At 39.2% G+C, this 22,314-nt stretch overlaps 1 protein-coding gene across 17 annotated transcripts in view; it reads right to left on the bottom strand.

Moving 5' to 3' along the window:
• caska (calcium/calmodulin-dependent serine protein kinase a) overlaps window positions 1-22,314 on the bottom strand; it is a 234,381-nt gene that overhangs the window by 87,623 nt on the left and 124,444 nt on the right. For all 17 annotated transcript variants that reach the window (XM_066706846.1, XM_066706833.1, XM_066706840.1 and 14 more), the window contains exons 4-5: window positions 21,117-21,194; window positions 17,327-17,399 (exon numbers count right to left, since the gene is read on the bottom strand). In XM_066706846.1, the coding sequence (XP_066562943.1) occupies window positions 17,327-17,399; window positions 21,117-21,194 (151 nt within the window). The remainder of the gene's footprint in view (window positions 1-17,326; window positions 17,400-21,116; window positions 21,195-22,314) is intronic.

The following is a 22,314-nucleotide window of genomic DNA, read 5'->3' as shown; positions in this document are numbered from 1 at the left end:
GTGGCCTGAAGAGCTGGACATTCAGTTTGGAGATAAAGCGGTAAGACACCTGTGCAAGGTGTTCAGAGTAGCTGGAACCGTGAGTGTTCGGGGATTCCAAGAATTCAAAGACTCCAAAGCTACAAAAACGCCAATTTCTTTGTCACCTCTGATGAAGGCCGTGAATACCATTGCCATATCCACCAGTGAACATGAATGTGCTTTTAGCACCATGAATGACATACTGACAAGCAAGCGAAATGCACTTGCAATGCACTGGCTTTCCAATCTGCTTTTCCTTAAATGCAATGGGCCACCGCTCCAGCTGTTCCAACCTTTGCCATATATGAAAGCATGGCTGAGTAAAGGAAGAAGACACGCCAACACAACGGACTGCCCTGCTGCTGCCATAGAACATACAGACAACAAGCCTATGTGGAGCTTGTTTTAATAGGGTAAGACAAATGATTTAATGCCATTTCTTTTTAATCAAAACATTTGACAATTATCTGCTAATAGTCCCCCTACATGTAATCCATTGTTTATTTATCGTTGGGTTGGGCAGAAGCTAATCTACTTTACGCATCAGCCTTGGCAGATGTTCTGTTCACCTCAACGTTTCAGCACCTGGACAGCGATTTGCTAAACATTATTGTTGTTGTTTTAGCCCTCCAGAATTTCAACGCTTACTTCACTTTTCCCAGTGTTATATTTGATCCTGGCATGCAAGCTTTTGATTATTATTCTGTTGTGGATTTGAGATGTAAGTTTTATTTTTTATCAAACTATTGACCTTGACTATTGTTATGTACATTATAAGCTGTGTAAGTGTATAGGCCTTAACTGTATATTACTTGTTTGATAGGCTACTTTAATGGAACAAGCCTTATTAACACATACATTGTGATGAACATATTCTATTGTGCGATTTTTCAGTTCCTGTACTTATTTTATCCCAAATCAAGCACTACATAGAAGTGTGAAACAATAGAAAGTGTTTCCCTAGTGCTCTCTGACAAACCATTCTTGGTTTAACCTACATACTGTATGTTTGCTGAGAAAATGGGCATAGACTTTTCATAGATACTCACTCAAAGCAAATCAACCAAGTTCTGTTTGTCATCTCTCCCATTTCTCTAGATTCAGCTGCAGCAGTCTGGGAACTTTTCTTAACATCGGTCTTTACATCCTTAGTTTTCCTCACTTGCACTGAGCTCACAACTGAGCTAGACAAGGATTTCCGCTAGATATCCCAAACCCCAAATCACAACCACGATGGTAAATTATTAATAAGTTTGCAATGCAAAATATACAGATACAGCAGATGCAAACCTGTAGCTCATAATGCCTACAGTGGGAATCAAATCAAAGGCTGCACCATGCTGGTGTGAATATGCAAGTGTGATGAACTGCAACATGGTCCGTCATTGATATGAAAGCAGCAGATGAGACTGGCCATGTGAGAAAGGCTGAGCAAACCCCTGTGTGTGTGACCTGAATGGGAAATGGACAAGCAGGACTGGAAAAAAACATAATGCTTAATTCAAGGAAAAAAAAAAAAACCCAAACTGAATGCTCTTTCCTCTGTTTCGTGGACCTAGATCTTGACTGTGGTATGGCATATTACCTTTCTTTATTAATATTGCATGTAAATCCTTTTAGAAACAGATATTAATTATTTCATTAATTCATTCATTCAATGCACTTTCAGGCAAGAATAAGGTTTAATAGGCCCACCTACTATAACCCCGTCACCAGCAACTGTGACAGATCAAGTAAGAGGATTAGATGCCAGCTCCTGATCAGCACTAGTGTGAGCATGTATTTTTTCTGTTTAGAAGCTAGACATGTTAAATCCTTTTTGGGATAAAAACTGAAAAATTACAAATGTAACATTTTTGCTATGGTGTTCCTCCTCATCCCCTCTAAGAAAGGAAACACAGCAGATTACAGTGAGGCAGAAGGGGGAAAATGGAGCACCACAATGTTGATCTGGTAAGGGGTGTGTGTGTGTGTAGGTGTGTGTGTGTGTAAGACTGCATTTCCACCACCTGAAGAACAGGAAGAATTTCAGCAAATCTACACTGGGGGAGGGGGGGCTCTGTAACGGACAGCCATCTGTGCCATTGAGGGACAACCTCAGCCCTCGGAAAGCTCCAAATCTCCCAATCTCCAAAAAGCACATTTGTCTGTAGCTGCAGCGTTCAAAACCAAGACAAGGATCCTGAAGAAGTAGGGAGCCACCTGTTCTGCCGTTAACTGTTAGATCCCTATGGGTTACACCACAAATTTGGCGATTCCTTTCCAAAGCATAGCGATGTAACTTGTTGTAGCATTGTGAGTTTGTTAGGGTATGTATTCCACAACTTTGATGTAATCATTGAAATTGGGATTTTTTTGTTGTAGGTCTGCCAAGATATACATGGTTAAGATCATACTACAGTACCTAAACAGTACCTAAACTGTAAAAGCCACCTTCAGAAAGAATTTCAAGATTGAACCACATTGCCTGCACTGCTTCAGCTGGAACAGTGACCATGCGGACGCTCTCTGTGACCGAGAGAACTGTGGGTGAAAGAGCTTTTTTCCTTCAGAGAAGACTAGCCTACATCATATTCCAAGTTAGGGTCACTTCCACTTTTTCAGACCCATTCCAAACTCCAGTTACCATTCTTCTTGCCATATAATGGGATCCTCTGCAATTGGAAAAGGAATTACAAATTGCATTGGAATGGAAATAGAGGAATTCACCCCAACCCTGTTTCAGGTCACTACACTCTCTGCTGGAATTGCTTTTGAAGGGAAATATCAAAGCAAGTAGAAGTCAGCATTGCTACGTGTTCATGGGGTATGCTCCTTTTCCTTCACACTGGGGCTCAGGGCAATGTGAGGCAAATTCTCTTGTCTTAGCCTCAGCTCTAAAACCACTTGTCTGCATCTTCCTGTGCTAAAATACCCCCAATACAGCAAGTAATCAAAGCAGAAACTAGTTATAGATAATTACTGAGAATCTGTGTTCATATAAAGAAAATGAAAAGTAAACTGAAGATATTAACAACTCATTTTAAATCTGCCCTACCTTGATACATAATACACATAAAACAAGTAAAATAAAATCAAGAATTTAGATACAGATCTAAAGTAATAGTACCCTCCTTAGTTTACTCATACATGTCTTGTCAAATGATGAAAATAAACTTTGCACAATATAAAAGGTAACTTTATATTAAGTTTTTCTGTTTGAATAAATGTTAAGGAATTTAAATTCAATAAAGATCATGGTCTAAAGTACACACAGAGTTTAAAGAAATGGAAAATATGTAGGCAGCTGATCTGCTTTGTTTGCTTCTCAAATTATTTTAAAGTATTGTGTGGGAATTAATGATATACTGGTCTAGGCGTAAGTCCCATTATGTTCTATAATGTAGCCAGACACAACATCATTGCATCATGAAATTGCAACTACAATAATGGTGGCCGCTATCGATGCAAGATAAACTTTTCCCAAGAAAGTACGTGTTAAACTTGGGAATACAATTCAATAGGAGCACTTGTTAATGTATGGTCGGAAGGCTCCATACTTGGAGCAGTAAGATATTTCAAAGTGTTTGAAAAGATCTTAAAAATCCTGTTGGAGAAACCAAACCCTACTGCCACCACTGAATCACAGAATTGGCTTTTGGTGTCTCAAATTCACTTCCTGGGGCAGCAGTACCTAACGAAATTGCAATGCAAACACAGGCAGCCATGTTTAGATGTATGATGTTGCACAGACAGAACGAGGAACACCTAAGTGAAACGGTATTATTGTAACAATGTTTGAAGTAAACCTGATTGTTTGACCTTGGGAGAACAGTACAAGCACACAAACATATTTTAGTTTATGTATTTATTTTGTGAATTTGCTCATTAATCTATCATACATTGGGATGAACCATTGCTTCTTCACCAAAGGTACTAGGATAGCTGTTTGGTTTGCAAAACAGAGCATGTTCACATTGTCCTGTAAATGCTGTGGACTAAACTGTGAAACTGTGAAGCCTGATAGACATCTCTACAGTTTTGCAACTGGATGACTCTAATTACATCTTCTGACATACCTTATCTATGTTGAATCAAAGTTATTAAATATACACTCACCTAAAGGATTATTAGGAACACCTGTTCAATTTCTCATTAATGCAATTATCTAATCAACCAATCACATGGCAGTTGCTTCAATGCATTTAGGGGTGTGGTCCTGGTCAAGACAATCTCCTGAACTCCAAACTGAATGTCTGAATGGGAAAGAAAGGTGATTTAAGCAATTTTGAGCGTGGCATGGTTGTTGGTGCCAGACGGGCCGGTCTGAGTATTTCACAATCTGCTCAGTTACTGGGATTTTCACGCACAACCATTTCTAGGGTTTACAAAGAATGGTGTGAAAAGGGAAAAACATCCAGTATGCGGCAGTCCTGTGGGCGAAAATGCCTTGTTGATGCTAGAGGTCAGAGGAGAATGGGCCGACTGATTCAAGCTGATAGAAGAGCAACTTTGACTGAAATAACCACTCGTAACAACCGAGGTATGCAGCAAAGCATTTGTGAAGCCACAACACGTACAACCTTGAGGCGGATGGGCTACAACAGCAGAAGACCCCACCGGGTGCCACTCATCTCCACTACAAATAGGAAAAAGAGGCTACAATTTGCACAAGCTCACCAAAATTGGACAGTTGAAGACTGGAAAAATGTTGCCTGGTCTGATGAGTCTCGATTTCTGTTGAGACATTCAGATGGTAGTCAGAATTTGGCGTAAACAGAATGAGAACATGGATCCATCATGCCTTGTTACCACTGTGCAGGCTGGTGGTGGTGGTGGTGTAATGGTGTGGGGGATGTTTTCTTGGCACACTTTAGGCCCCTTAGTGCCAATTGGGCATCGTTTAAATGCCACGGCCTACCTGAGCATTGTTTCTGACCATGTCCATCCCTTTATGACCACCATGTACCCATCCTCTGATGGCTACTTCCAGCAGGATAATGCACCATGTCACAAAGGTCGAATCATTTCAAATTGGTTTCTTGAACATGACAATGAGTTCACTGTACTAAACTGGCCCCCACAGTCACCAGATCTCAACCCAATAGAGCATCTTTGGGATGTGGTGGAACGGGAGCTTCGTGCCCTGGATGTGCATCCCACAAATCTCCATCAACTGCAAGATGCTATCCTATCAATATGGGCCAACATTTCTAAAGAATGCTTTCAGCACCTTGTTGAATCAATGCCACGTAGAATTAAGGCAGTTCTGAAGGCGAAAGGGGGTCAAACACAGTATAAGTATGGTGTTCCTAATAATCCTTTAGGTGAGTGTATATATATATATATATATATACATACATACACGCACACACACACACACAGACAGTGAGGGAAAAAAGTATTTGATCCCCTGCAGATTTTGTACGTTTGCCCACTGACAAAGAAATGATCAGTCTATCATTTTAATGGTAGGTGTATTTTAACAGTGAGAGACAGAATAACAGCAAAAAAATCCTGAAAAACGCATTTCAAAAAAGTTATACATTGATTTGCATGTTAATGAGGGAAATAAGTATTTGACCCCTTCGACTTAGTACTTGGTGGCAGAACCCTTGTTGGCAATCACAGAGGTCAGACGTTTCTTGTAGTTGGCCACCAGGTTTGCACACATCTCAGGAGGGATTTTGTCCCACTCCTCTTTGCAGATCCTCTCCAAGTCATTAAGGTTTCGAGGCTGACGTTTGGCAACTCGAACCTTCAGCTCCCTCCACAGATTTTCTATGGGATTAAGGTCTGGAGACTGGCTAGGCCACTCCAGGACCTTAATGTGCGTCTTCTTGAGCCACTCCTTTGTTGCCTTGGCTGTGTGTTTTGGGTCATTGTCATGCTGGAATACCCATCCATGACCCATTTTCAATGCCCTGGCTGAGGGAAGGAGGTTCTCACCCAAGATTTGACCGTACATGGCCCCGTCCATCGTCCCTTTGATGCGGTGCAGTTGTCCTGTCCCCTTAGCAGAAAAACACCCCCAAAGCATAATGTTTCCACCTCCATGTTTGACGGTGGGGATGGTGTTCTTGGGGTCATTCCTCCTCCTCCAAACATGGCGAGTTGAGTTGATGCCAAAGAGCTCGATTTTGGTCTCATCTGACCATAACACTTTCACCCAGTTCTCCTCTGAATCATTCAGATGTTCATTGGCAAACTTCAGACGGGCCTGTACATGTGCTTTATTGAGCAGGGGGACCTTGCGGGCGCTGCAGGATTTCAGTCCTTCACAGCGTAGTGTGTTACCAATTGTTTTCTAGGTGACTATGGTCGCAGCTGCCTTGAGATCATTAACAAGATCCTCCTGTGTAGTTCTGGGCTGATTCCTTACCGTTCTCATGATCATTGTAACTCCTTGAGGTGAGATCTTGCATGGAGCCCCAGACCGAGGAAGACTGGCAGTTATTTTGTGTTTCTTCCATTTTCAAATAATCGCACCAACTATTGTCACCTTCTCACAAGCTGCTTGGCGATGGTCTTGTAGCCCATTCCAGCCTTGTGTAGGTCTACAATCTTGTCCCTGACATCCTTGGACAGCTCTTTGGTCTTGGCCATGGTGGAGAGTTTGGAATCTGATTGATTGATTGCTTCTGTGGACAGGTGTCTTTTATACAGGTAACGAGCTGAGATTAGGAGCACTCCCTTTAAGAGAGTGCTCCTAATCTCAGCTCGTTACCTGTATAAAAGACACCTGGGAGCCAGAAATCTTGCTGATTGATAGGGGATCAAATACTTATTTCCCTCATTAACATCCAAATCAATTTATAACTTTTTTGAAATGCATTTTTCTGGATTTTGTTGTTGTTATTATGTCTCTCACTATTAAAATACACCTACCATTAAAATTATAGACTGATCATTTCTTTGTCAGTGGGCAAACGTACAAAATCAGCAGGGGATCAAATACTTTTTTCCCCTCACTGTATATAATTTGTTTATTATTTTCCTCGTCAAAGGTAAGAGCCTTTGGAAAATAAACAACATTTTTGCATGTACAGCACAGGAAGTGAGATTTGAACTAAAGGACAGCAATCAAGCTGCTGGGTTAACAATCGGGTATGAGGGTTCATAGCGCAGAAGACATGGTCATAAACCTAACACTGACAATAGCTAGATAAAGGGCCAATTTTACATTGTATCAAAATGGTCCTTGTTATTATTGAGATATACGTGTACAGTGCATCCGGAAAGTATTCACAGCGCTTCACTTTTTCCACATTTTGTTATGTTACAGCCTTATTCCAAAATGGATTAAATTCATTATTTTCTTCAAAATTCTACAAACAATATCCCATAATGACAACGTGAAAGAAGTTGGTTTGAAATCTTTGCAAATTTATTAAAAATAAAAACCAAAAAAGCACATGTACATAAGTATTCACAGCCTTTGCTCAATACTTTGTTGAAGCACCTTTGGCACCAATTACAGGCTCAAGTCTTTTCCTGGGAAATTACTTGTAATGCTGCTGAAATAAATAAATAGGAAAAGCTGCATTGCATTTATTTTCCAAATATAAGGCATTTTAAAACATTTAGGAATGCATGTAAAAAGTGTGACTAAGTCTATTAAATCAAGTACACTAAATACCTCAAAAAGGAACCTGCATTTATATACTGTGAATGCTTCCCAGAATAATGCTTCCCTTCTTGCAACTGGGTTTGAAATGTTATTTGAAATCAACAAACCACAGTTTTAAACAATGATACATTGAAATATGTTAAACTACTGTACTTAAAAAACATTTAATTCAGAAACACAAGGTCAGTTATCTCTATGGAAGGGATATATTACATTACATCATTCTCTTTAAGATAAGATGCTTTTTCAGATACTATGATGTTCTGCTTAATTGAAATCTTATACTAATTCCAATCTGATACTAACAAGCAATTCTGCTTTTCCGATTCAAGTCAACTAACAGTAAAGCTGAATGGTTTTGTTGTGTACTGTACAAAATCAATAGTAAATACACACAGTGCCAGAGGAACTATACATTGCAAACAAATTAACTTTGAGAACCCAATTCTTTATACTCTATATAGTGCTTAGAGATTGAGTATTTTGTTTTTGACCTTTTACAGCTAGGTACTCTAAATTGAAGTCTTTTGCCATGTACTATACTGTGATTAGTTGTCTTAGATTTGCATTTTATTTTATTAAGCATTTTATCAAAAGCTAATGAATTAACATAAACCTACGGGTGGAAATTGAAAATCATGGGCTTAATACTAACAAGCCAAGGATGGTAAGAAAAAAGCAGCATATATATAGTATGCATATCACAGAAAGAGTAAGGAACCTCTGGGGAAAGTGAATGACTGAGAATGTTAATGTACAGATATTTTGGGTGAGTGTTGATGGGTTTAATGTACTGTCAATAATAATAAAAGGGAGTATGTAGGCAGGCACGATTACTTTCCAGAGCTTCAAATTAAAGTCTCGAGCAATGCAATTTGGGACTATTTCTGAAGCTTTTTCATCAGGGGGAGTAAATTAAATCTGCTGTCCATCAAGAAAAGTAGAATTTTGATCAATTTGTATAATCCCATCACCATCTAGGTTTAAAAATAATAGAAATGCACGTCACAGAGTGGGCACTTCAGAAAACCAGAGTTTGGGGGCTGGTCAGTAGGTTTGTATCAAAACTGCAGGAGAAGCTTCATCTTCTAGATGAATCTTGAGAATATGAATTAAGAAAGACTTTAATGTCTGATGCGACAGTATACTGGAGCCGTCAGTAAAAGCTTATCAGAAGAAAGGAGGTTAAGTTTGGGTTATGTTCTGCAGATAAGAGGTTTTAAACTTTGAAAACAGTGTTTCTTTTTTTCCTGGGTAATAACTTTTGATGGTGAAAAACCTAATTTCTCATTAATGAGTTCTGTAAAATGTGCAGATAAGCTCTTTTGCACCAAAAAGCCATTATGAATTAGGCAATGTTACCCATCGTTCTACACAATTATAATTAAAAATTATAAGAACAAAGGTACTGATTGCTTAACTGATTACAGCTTTCCTTTACAGTCTTTATCCTTATATACTTTGCAGTGTAGACACAGAGGTCAAGTTGGGTAATTACTATAAGACATGTATTCTGCACTGTAATAGCTCTGGAATAAATTATAATCAGCCATTACTTCACAAATTCAAGAGAAAGCTTCTGAGAAAACATTTCTATGGTGAGGCATTCATCAATTTCAAAGGGCTAAATCCACTTTTGTCACTTCAGAATAAGTACTTACTTTTCTGTCTCATTATGTTCAAGCTGTGTTGTGGTGCTACATAATATTCACCTGTATCTTCACATTTAACAAATGTCAGGATGACAAATTTACTTTTTTTTTTTTTTTTTTAAGCTCATTTAACAAAACACATTTCTCTTGGTTGACATTTTGTTGATTTGGTAACTCAAATTTAGTGGTGTGGATTTATTTTACATCCAGAGGTGTTTGTGAAATAGATCCATTGCTTTTAATTTTATTCTGCAATTATGGAAAATATAAGAATCAATGTCACATAAGGGACAGCAATAACCAATACCTCGTGGGGCATTATATGCTCATACGTTTGCTTACAACCAATGGAGACATTTTAAGCAGATATACTGTTTGAGCATTCTAATTACACATTAGGTATTATAATGGAAAGATTTAAAAATCTAATAGTTTTTCCTTTTTCACAGACTCTTCACTGGTGTTTTTCCATTTCAAATTGGTTGTCATGACACTATTTATTTAAGGAAGTTTAAAAAAAAACAAAGTTCAAATGTTTTTTTAAAGTGGGGTGTGAATTAAAGAAAAGCCTCAAATCTAGACTGAAGCGCCCATGTCTTGTAGAAGGAACGAGATCTAGGATGTGTGAAGTGTAACTCCCAGAATAACTTAAAATTTGTGTGCCCCTTTTCAGAGACCAAAGTCAAAGCTGTTTAAACACCAAAACCTTGACCGGAAGGAGGGCTGTATGTGCAATCTGAATATCCAATACAGTGAAGCATTTCTTTCAATTTTCCTTGACACCAGCAATTAACATCCTACCATCAGTCGCATCATCAGCAAGTTAACATATTCCAATTAAACTTAGTCAGTGGTTAAATGTGTGCTGTAATTAAGTTGGGGGGGTTTCTCATTTGCCACAGCCAGGTGAGAGGCAATTACAGGAAATAACAAGAACACAGCAGCGAGGACACACTTGCAAAGCTGCCCGATTTACCTCCCACAGTCCTCCACGAAACTGCCCAACCAAAAACAGGAAATCACAAGAGGACAGTAACACATGAACAATGTTTAGTATAAAATCAACGCAAAACGAACACGGTTCAATACGAAGGATTAAGAACAAGGCTGACAGAAGGTGCTCTACATAGTAGCCAGCAGCTCGGCTCAGACCAGGTTTATATGCCATTAAAAATGTTTAGTGATAAAGCACTTCACATCAAGTAAACTGAATTGCCAATTTACTCACAAAGAAAGGAACGTGTATAAATGGAGCTTAATAAAGCCGAAAGAACAGATGCAACAAGGGAATATAACATTACTGTTGTTAACACTTCTGCTCCACATCTTCTGTGTTTAATTCTACTATTGTGAAATGCACATGAGGATCTTTCCCATTAATATTATTTAATTTTTTCTGATGCCAAATCACAGTCTATGTTCATGTGTGGTCTCCCACACAGTACTGCCAGAAAGCTTAACCACCTGATGCTCAGCCTACACACCTAGATCTTGCAAGTCTGCTTGCTAGTGGTTACATTTGCTACTGGTAATTTGTGATGCTGCAAAGTTTATCCCTTTATTTTTTTGCTGAGTGCAGACCATTTTTGACTAAGTGGAATTGGAACATAGATTTCCATTGCACAGCAGTAATGATTCAGTAAAATGTAGGGATAGAAACACAATGACTGTGCGCCATGTCACTTTTTTGAGCAATGCGGTACAAGGGCTTTGAGCTGCATCTGCAATACATATCCTGACAAAACCTACAGTCAGCCACACGCAAGCACACCTGAGAAAGGTATGCATGATATCAAGAGCGAGGTTTCGAGATGAGAGACATAACAGTCGACACAAATGTTTGTCAGCAAAAGGTGAAAGGGTTTCAAACAGAGCATGAAAACAATGGAAAAATGTTGAAGCGTGGGGCAGGCAAAATTGTCCTTGCTCCTGCTCCGGTCCAAGCAAAAATCAGCTTCCTAACGCTCCACTCCGCGTGCCATAGCCCCGTGGGTAGATGTTTCATTCACTACCCCATCTTCAAGCCTACAGTAGCCTTTCAGCTCCCTGGCAGAGATGGTGAGAAGTTCAACCTGCTGGTGGAGCAGTCTACACTCAATTCCTGCTAACAGACAAGAAATTCCAGAAACATGCTTGCGGTTAGCTCTGGGCGCCCAGGGCACAGTCCAGTGACTTCAGCTCATGAAAACAAAATACAAATAGAAAAACAGCAGAAGTTCAATCAATTGTTGAACTCACTGTAAAACTTTGAAAAAACAAAACAAAATTAGTGTGGGGGGGTGGAAATATACAAACTTGTGTTGAGTTTGTTTTTCTTGGGCTCTAGGCTGCAGCCAGTCACACGATCTTTTCCTGAAAACCTGTATGGTTTTCGATAAACACATAGTTTACCATTGCAAATATAAAAACATCACCAGTACAGTGTAACTCCACACACCCTGCTACACATGATCAAATCACAAAGCCCTGGAATTTGCTTTTCAACCTCTATTCCAGAGAACTGTAGTCCAGTACAAAACTCTGACCTTTATTTTGTATTCTATATTATACGACTCCACAAAATGAAACCTTAGCACTACATTTTAACTTCCGTTTTGAGCAGGACGCCTCGCCTGTTACTACAGCTACTGCTTCTTATACTACTACTAACCACAATGCTACTTCTACCTCATCAATAAAGACTTTGTAGTTTCATTTTCTTTTCAAAGGTCACACTATGCTCAGTCACATTTCTCCATTACACACACCATTCTACAGTGTATTTTACCAAAACACAAAAATATATTCCTTTGTGTCTTTTGTCGGGAAAAAATTGTGTATGATATATGTTTTATCAGACGCATACCAAGATTCACTTTCATTGCATTTTGTATTGGCTTTCAGAATTCAGAAAGTAGGGTAAAAGCATCCAAGATAAGGATCTCAAAAGAGCTGGGCTATATTCAACATCTTCAGATACCACTCCCGCACTTTTTTTTTTTTAATTTTATGTATAATGACGACACCGCAGTTTTCACCTGTCTGTCAGCTTGCAATTTATTTTAAATCAGCTTAGAGTATCCTTCACAGCGACAGTGTTGATAAAATGTGACAATGTATTATCCCATTCTTCTGAACAGGATATGCCTAGCACACTAAGTTTTACAGATTCCTGCCAACACACAGCCCTGCCACCAGCCCCTCTGACCTGCAGTGATATCAATCGGCTTTCAAACGTCATTTGTCTCGCTCGGCTTGACGCGGTGCTTCCTCTGCTCTGACAACTTCTTCTGTCCATATATCGACGAGGACAGAAATGCAGAATCTCCAACAAGCGCGCTGAAGTCGTGACCGACTCAGGTGTGGCTAACCATGCATTTTTCGAAACAGCACTGGTTAAACAATGTGGGACGCTGTACTGTCCTCCCATCACCCCCCCCCCCTCTGCTGTCATAATGTCATGTTTGCAGGTGCAGCTAATGGCTGTAATTAAAGATGTTTTCACTCTCTGTTAGTCTAATTAGCAGATCGTTTCCTGCACACCTGGCAGATGCTTTGGAAGACACTGAGCTATGCTGTTCTGATGCAGACCCCTAGAATGAAGGAATAAGTCAAAAACACACAGACACAAACACAAACATACATCACTGAGCTGTTTTAACACAGACCAGAAGAACTTGAAGCTAGAAAAAAAAATTGAGAACTCAGTATAGCACTCCTGGTTTACGGCCTTATGCATTTGAGCAAAAAACATGTAAATTCCATGCACTACACCAATGTAGCTAAGATCATTTACAAAGCTATTGAGTGCTACCAAGCTACTACCTCTACTGAAGTGTGTTTTTAGAAATAGGCAATTATTACATTCGTCAGCTTCTTCCACCTTACTCTGAATCAAACGCATTGTTCTTAGATAACACTGCCCAATATTTGTGGTACTTGCAGTATTTACTAAGGCAAGTTTCATTACTTATAAAAGATTGCACGACACAGTTTTAGCACTCGTCTTTGCAGATTATTTTATCATTCCTTTCCCGAATTCTTCAAATGGAAGATGATCTTTTCAGAGGAAGAAGGATACAAAGCTATAGAACAAGATGGGAGGCGTGGGTCACTCTTCAGACTGTGGGGCATTTATTTGATTCTGCCTTTCTTTCTTCTTTGTCTGGCATCAACTGCACAATATATAAACTAGTGTCAATGTGCGTCCCATCAGGACCCAGGAGAAAATAGAACAGAATCACCTTTTATAATGTCCTATGTGTGCAGAGGCTTTAAACCTTTTCATTACAAAGGAAATGACAGAACAAGTCTTGGAAGGGTCATTCAGCCTCTTTCAGAGACATAAAATTAACTGCCCTCCACTGTGGTCCATGATAAAATCAGTTCCCTTCTTCTGCCGCCAGCTTGCGTGGATCCATATTAATTATTGAATTTCCTTAAAGTTGCGTTCAGAGGAATTCATGTTCTCTCTGTGCAGATAACAGAAGACTGTCCTCTAATACACTCATTCACTAGAAGGGTGACTTTCTTCTCCGACAATGACAAACTTCTTGTCTACTTCGGCACAAGTGCACTTTAGCTTTTGAATGGGCACATGATTTTCAATTAAAATGCTATTTTGCGAAGGTTTAAAATCTAATTAAGCATTGTCCCATTTTATTATCGGCAATGATCATTAATTTTAAAGTCTGACCCCAAGTCCTACATTGAAGTGTAACACGGTGGACTGTCTTTACTCAAAGTAATTTCTCTGAAATGTCTGAAACAATCAGGGCTTTGAGCTGTCATTGCTGCTGGGAAAGAGGCCAGTATAGGGAGTTACAAAAAATGTTTTGTATTTGAGAATGTACATCCCTAAACAACATTAAAAGCTGTAATAATTATATTAATACATGTATTATTTTTAATTATATTGGTAGAATGCATTGTCAACAAAAGCCCAATGAGCCCAAATGATTTCTCCAGATAAAAGTTAGGTATAATTTTAATTGGCATGTTTTTTCAAAGTCAGGTGCAGGATAACTGGAGGGTATATCTGAATGTAGGCCACTTGGAAATAGATCAAGAAATAAAATACATAATGTAGTCATATTGAGCCATGCTGGTACCACAGCCCATCCCTGCAACTTGTAATTTCTGCTCCAACAGTTCAACAAATAAATACCTAGACACACACACATACTAACACACTAACAAATAAATAAATAAATAAACCACTGAGTATAGGCCTAATCAACATGAGCATGAGGTTTTGCAGTGCACTAATTAGCCTTTACATAATTTGATGTGTCCACAACCCATGCTGAACACGGGTGAGAAAGTAAAGATGTCAATTTTTATTGGTAGTCACCAATAATGATTCCCAGCTATCTACACTGCACTGTCTGATGTGTTCAAAGCAGCCATCACAAAAAGCAAAGTGTATATGGTAGAGAAATGTTAGTTAATGCTCTCGCACAATATGTCTCTAAACACTAAGCAGTGCTGAGGTCTAACACTGCAATAAAAGTGATCGCAGCAGTTTCTGATTTGCTCAATACAGTCGAGGTGCCAGTGACACAATGTGGGGAGACCCTCAGAGCAGCTTTTATCTAGCGCTGCGCAGAGCTTGTGGTGCAGCATAATTAAAAATTACAATAACTTAAAAAGCATGTCAGAGGCTAGAGTCTGTCATTTTCTGGTTATGTGCCTTGGCTGAAGTGGCTGGAGCTATAATACAAAGAATGTTTTGACTGACAGCAGGCTTCAAAGTCAGCTTCTCATTATCCCTTCGGTTGCGTGAACAGGGATTTATTTTAAAGGCTGTACAAGGCTTCTCTGAGATGGCTCTGTCCCAGTGGTTCTGCATGAACCAGGCTTCTTTATTTCACTGAATATTAGTTTGTCTCCACCCTATGCCATCTGAAAGCGAAAGGTCTTCAAATGAATATATCTTGACCACTATGGGAAGACTGAATGACTATTCTGGTGGCAGCCTAAAAAGATTAACAGGAAATGCTTTGGTAGCAAGAAAACACAAATGAAATATCAGCTAAAACTACAGCCAGGTAATGGCTCTACCAAGAATACATGTATGCACACACATTACAAGCGTAAAAGTACATTCTAAAACTATAGCAAACCACTACAGAAACTATCAAAAAAAGGGTGAGTGAGTTGGAAGTAGCTTGTGTTTGGTTTGCTGTTTTCTGGAATGGAGCCTTTTACTCAGGTAACAGCAATTAACTGAAAACTATGTCAAGCAAATAGTTTTAATAGTTGGAGATGTGTTTTGTTGGTTTTGTTTGTAACACACAATCCAAAGTACTGGCCTTTAGAGACTGGGTAATTAGATTGGTTAAGATAATATTCATGATAAGTGATATTAAAAAATACATATTTAATTAAAAAAGCATACCGTTCCAGATTTGAGGAGTAATTATAAATAAAGAAAATGTAAGTTTAACGTAAGCAAGCTATTTGACCCTAAACTAAAACATAGAATACTTTTGCGTCTAATTCAGTATGTCTGTTAAAAAAAAAAAAAAAAAACTCCCGCTCTCTCCTCAATAACAATTTACTTTACCAGAGGTTAAATAGCGGTTAGGCCATTTGCTGGTGTCATACTGAAAAAGGCTTGTGGTTTATGCTTTAACTCGCCAAAAATTACTGTGCATCTTCTATAGAGCTATTCTACTTAGATCAGATTTCAGAGACTTCAGAGTTTCTAAACTAGTACACCAGGTCATATTGCAGTCACGGCACTTCGTAGATCTTCAGTAACTGTCGTTTCTAATCTTTTTGTCAACTACCTTGTAACACCTCAGCAATAAGAGCCAAAAGCCTAGTTCAAGTACTTTCAAGAAAGGAGTAACTACATGCATTAATGGAATTGAAAAGCCATACATGATGCAATATAAAGTTATATTCTGTCTCAAAAGCATAGAGTCTGTTGTACTGCTGCCCTCAGTCAAAGTGCATAAAAGAGTGGCATCTGTTTACGAAGAGTATTATTTGTGTGTCTTTTGTGACCGCAGCATTTTGCTTTATTTCTTCATTTCTGTTACTCTTTTACAGAATTGTCAATTTATGATTGTATGGCAGTCTGACGCAAGTTAGAAAATGATGCGTTGGTGACTGATCGTTCCAAATTTTGGCAACTGACATCTGCTGAATTCCACAGAAATAACAACAGAGAGAATGAGGAAGGAAAAAAATAATATCTACCACATCAATATCAGTAACAGTAAAAATAGATGCATGATACCAAGCTACCAGATATATTAAGGACTGTGTATGCTTAACTTTGTTCTGCAGTTCATCTTTATATGAAGAAAAGCAGTCACAGGGGACCAAAAAGGTGGAGTCAGACATAAAAATAAGCATAAAAAAATAGTACTTAAATAAAATAAAAACAATAAATACAAATTCATGAATATTTAGAGGCAAGGAATAAAACATTCAGTCTTATGGTTTGATCATTTACCTGAAGTCTCTAAAGTTGTGCTTCACAGCCAATATTAAATTAGCTCTAGACAACTGCACAACTTAACGAAGCTTATTGGTCCCAAAGCAATTGAAATACAATGAACTTGTGTTAATGTGAAACATGACTATCAAGGCAACCTGCGGGAGAAATAACCGGCCCAGCATTAATTATAACAAAATACTTTGTTAACTGGAATGGTCTGCCAATGTGGGCAGTGTACTCAAGGGCTTTCAATTAAGATTTATGGGCACAAAAATACTACAATCTGTCCTAAAGTCATTCATTCATTAGTCTGCATACATTTTGTTCTTTGGATATTTTGGTGGGGAGAGTGTTCTTTTGACAGGAAGCAATGACATTGTGCACAAACTAATGTCAATGCCAATAACCTTCTTCAGTCTTTCATACACAAGCAACTGCAGTCTGCGAAAACCATTCTGTGAGGTCACTCATCAGCACCACCACAAAGGCAGCAACACAGCTGGGTAACCAACAATAACTCTGGTTAGAGGAAACAAGCCAAGGCCTGAACCGCGTGGTTGCGGCTGGCAGAGGGGTGTAAATTCAGCAGGAAAACATTCACAAAAGACCTACCTTTACATCTCGGTGGATAACGTTGTTGTCATGGCAATAACGCAGCGCTTCAAGAATCTGTCGCATATAGTGGCTGGAAGAGAAGACAAGAGAAGAGGGTTAAAGGCCAATTTCCAAGTTTTAATGCCCATGGACAGCTAGACATATGAGAGGGACTGGTGCAGTGAAGGAGGCATGAAGGACTTCACACTTTAGACATCAGCACCAATGGAAGGCACATGAGTGCAGAATAAACAAAAAACACTTCTAACATTTACATTATGTTTTTAATGACATCCTAGGAGGGCAGCGTTTTCATTTTAACATTTTTACTGTCGATTAACATGACATTTCCACAAAGAAGGCTTCATTGTATTGACACCGATCAGCCATAACATTATGACCACTGACAGGTGAAGTGAAAAACACTGATAATCTCGTTATCATGGCACCTGTCAGTGGGTGGGATATATTAGGCAGCAAGTGAACATTTTGTCCTCAAAGTTGATGTGTTAGAAGCAGGAAAAATGGGCAAGTGTAAGGACCTGAGCGACTTTGACAAGGGCCAAATTGTGATGGCTAGACGACTGGTCAGAGCATCTCCAGAGCTCTTGTGGGGTGTTCCCGGTCTGCAGTGGTCAGTACCTATCAAAAGTGGTCCAAGGAAGGAAAAGCGGTGAACCAGTGACAGGGTCATGGGCGGCCAAGGCTCATTGATGCACGTGGGGAGCAAAGGCTGGCCCATGTGGTCCGATCCAACAGACGAGCTACTGTAGCTCAAATTGCTGAAAAAGTGAATGCTGGTTCTGATAGAAAGGTGTCAGAACACACAGTGCAACGCAGTTTGTTGCGTATGGGGCTGCGTAGCCGCAGACCAGTCAGGGTGCCCATGCTGACCCCTGTCCACTGCCGAAAGCGCCTACAATGGGCACATGAGCATCAGAACTGGACCACGGAGCAATGGAAGAAGGTGGTCTGGTCTGATGAATGAGAAGGTGTTGACTTGGCCTCCAAATTCCCCAGATCTCAATCCAATCGAGCATCTGTGGGATGTGCTGGACAAACAAGTCCGATCCATGGAGGCCCCACCTCGCAACTTACAGGACTTAAAGGATCTGCTGCTAACGTCTTGGTGCCAGATACCACAGCACACCTTCAGAGGTCTAGTGGAGTCCATGCCTCGACAGGTCAGGGCTGTTTTTGCAGCAAAAGGGGGACCTACACAATATTAGGCAGGTGGTCATAATGTTATGGCTGATCGGTGTATTTCAGATATTAAACAGGCGATAATTAGCTAGCGCTGAATACAGCACATAGAAACCTGTAACGTGGTTGTTCATTTAATGACCTGTATTTGCAAGTTCCCAGCATCACTGCTGTCCTGTTTAAACTATGCACTAGAAAACCCTCAGGCTATACACTACATCAACGAAAGCATTAGGTCAGCAGCCAATATAAACAAAAGCAGCTCATAAAATACATATAGCAGGCTGCTGGCCTTAAGGACTGCTGGGTTCCTTCTGATGGATGACCACAGGGAAAATGTACCATTCCTGGTTTACTCCATTACAAGTGGAAGCAGGGAATTTAGATAAAGAGGTGCACATTGTAGGTAGTAATAACAAATGTGAATTAAATCAATTCCACCAGAAAAAGAGGTGTGTGTGTGAGAGAGAGAGAGAGAGAGACTTTAAAATGAATGAATAATGCACTTAACGAAAAGCACCAAAACAGTTAGGTGGCATTTTAAATCAGAAATTGTTCCACCCTAAAATACAGTTACTGCCATGTTCCAGAAGAGCAATGCGAGCCTGATAAATGCATAAACGCAGGGAGAAATAATTAAATAACAACTCTAATTTGTTATGCAGCGTGGACCAGTGTATCTGCTATAAAACATCACCGTCTCTGCTCACCTATGTGATAATAGCTTCATTATTTTTTAATCAGTTTAATTTATTGCTTGAACTACGCCACAATGTGCTTCTCCGGAACACTGCCTGCCTGGGGAGCGCCACACTGGATTCTGGGAAATATTTGGTGGAACTCATCTAAACCTCCCTTCAATTAGCAGTGCCAATTACAAAATAAAGACAAACGTTTAGGCTGAAAGTTGTGTTCGTTAGCATTTTAATTAGCGGTGTTCAGTGACCAACGTTTTCAGAAGCAATATTACATGGTCCAGCTCCGTATGCAGACACTGGCCCCTGCTCTCTTTACTGATATTACACTTCACCCAAGTTCAGCAGGTCTGATTCTCGTCAGTACGTCCCTAATCTTTCTATGCACTGCACTAAGGCTACAGTTTTGTTCAATTTTTATAATTTAGGTTGAAAGTGTTAATACAATTTTATAAAATAAATAGAAACTGTTTGAACTTAGCAAGTTGTTGATTCTTGGTGGTTTCCTGACTTTACAAGATCTTTAAAACTGCCTGATTTCCCCTTCTACATGCTGGTACATTACATTTCCTCTCCAGTGCCATTTAAAATTAGAACTTTATGAGGCAGGCTTCACCAGGCAGCTCATGTCTGAGCTCCATGCAGAATGATACCTTTCTACCACATTGTTCTCTTTATTCACAATAAACTGACCAAATCATTGTTTTGCCTTTTATTTTAGTCCCATTCTGAAAAAGTAGGTAATCTGAAACAGAAGTGATGTCATCAGAATACCAGAACTGTCAATTATCGTGGGAGCATTCAATGCGCTCACATGAGAGAACCAGAATCATGTTGTTGACTCTAATAGATACATTGTTAAATAGTTCAAAGGGGATATAATGATCAAACAAACATGGCTCTTTAAACTATTATAATAAAATAAAAATTAAAGATACAAAAAAGTTCCCCTACTGATTTCCTATTATGTAGAAATCTGAATAAAAGCCATGAAGGTTAATGCTCTCATTAACTTTGTGTTATAAATTTTATAATAGAATCAAATGAATCAAGCACACATTAAAAATAAATTACTAATGCACTTTGATTAGATAGTTTTGTGCGTCTGTGTGCATTAAAATATTTGATCAAAAAGATAGTCACTCCGATTAAAAAAAAAAAACTAAAATACAGAGATAATAATTGTATAGGTCTCTTCCGAGAGTGAACATTTTAATCATTTGTTTCTAATATAAGTATTACAATTGCATTGATTGCAAGTCACCTTGAATAAAAGTCAGCCAAAGGAATGAATCAAAGTATAAAACTAACATGTCAGGTATGGCTCATTTCAGTTTGTATCCCCATTATAAACACAATTAGCAGAAGCAATTCAGAGCCCCGAACAAAACTACGGCTCGGCTTTTCTCTTGTAGGCGATTACAGAACACTACTGCACTGTACTCTGACTCAAATGCATGATATTCCTCGGGTATAAAACTTCTACTTTATTTCACAAGTGCCACCTACTGGTAGTCCGCTATTTTCTCATGCCTAGCTTTCCTGCAGCAGTAGTTCTCATGCAATGGACTCACGCAGCACCAGCGAAATGCTGTTAATCTGAAGAACGTGTCTGAGGATTCTGTAGGCCCCGAGAGGTGTTTTGACATACAGAAGGCTGGGATGCAAGTAAACAGAAAAACTGTCTTTTTTGGTGCGTTTCTTTCTGGCTCAGGCTCTTCATTCAAACTGATTTATAAATAGACTTGCACAACACTGGGTCTCCAAAACATTTCAGCACAGATCTGTGACACAGCTGTGTTTGAATCTGCTCCAATGTGTGCATAGTGTTTTGTCATGTTTTGTAGATGTATTTACCATGCCTGAACCCCAAATAAACTTCACAATGGTATATAGGAAGTGATACATACCTGGCTACTGCTTCACTGTATACAAATCCTGCATCTGCCCTCTTCACGATTTCAAAGCACAGATCTGCACCATCCATACTGTGGAAGAAAACAAAAAACAGAAGCAGCACATTAGTGAGTATTTAGCAATGTGTATGGCAAACATCAGTTCTATTGATTTTCCTTTTCCAGCAAATCAGCATAACAGCTGCTTCACCTGGAATGGCTTTTACACCTCATGGAAACATTTAAGTTAAAAGTTCTGGATCAGTATTTGCAGGTTTATTGCATCGTTTTTTGTATTTTTTTCCTATTTGCATTACAATCACAAATATACACTCTCCAACAATTTAAGAAACACTCCAGTGGGGGAAGATTAATATCCATACAGAAGTGCCTGCAAATTCAGAGATAAGAACTCCTCTTTCTTCGAAAAGATCCATACACAAGCTGCAATATTTTGATAACGGACCGTACAACTTTCTTTTTTTTTTTTTCCAAGGGAATAAATAGCGTTGACCCCCACCAGCTCATTCAAACGAAGGCCTTGACTAAATTTAAAGCCTGCAAACCTTTACTTCAGGGAATCCTAAATACATTAAATAAATCCAGACACCATACTGTAGAATGTTATATGCTGGGATGTTTCGCCTGAATCAAAACTTTGACCAACTTGCCAATTACACAAAAGGTACCCGAATGCTACATTGCATTAGAAGGTAATTATAATATGGGATAGCAGTCAAAGTTGTTGTCTGGGCCATTGTATACAATTAGATGGCAAGATTGGATGGGATGGATGGCATGCAGAGATAATTTCTAAAGCTAAAACTCTGTAAGGGTCATAGACACTACCTCAACAAAACATACATGAAAATCAACGAAGTATGCGCCATAACCGCATGTTTTACACTACCAATTTAGCTCTAGCTACTTTTGACAACTTCTACCAAGCAGCTTGCATTTCTGATTAACAATCTGCATACTTACTTTAACACTTCCTCATTTCTGTCTCGTGCATGCAGATGTTGTCTTTGCACTGATCTCTAGTGATCCGCACTGGTTTGGCCTTGTAAAGATTTGGAACAAATGGTATTCGGATTCTTCAGAGTTAAACGGAGACCAAAGTCCCTTGTGGCACCAGCTTCTATGCCACACGATTTTAAGTCCCCCCCCAAAATTCTGACTCGATATGGATTTTTCTGCAGGGATTGGTGTT

The sequence above is a fragment of the Amia ocellicauda genome, chromosome 6 (assembly GCF_036373705.1).
Source record: "Amia ocellicauda isolate fAmiCal2 chromosome 6, fAmiCal2.hap1, whole genome shotgun sequence".
Lineage (NCBI taxonomy): Eukaryota > Metazoa > Chordata > Actinopteri > Amiiformes > Amiidae > Amia > Amia ocellicauda.
Note: the sequence above shows the minus strand (reverse complement) of the source record. Positions and strands in the feature narration are given on the sequence as shown.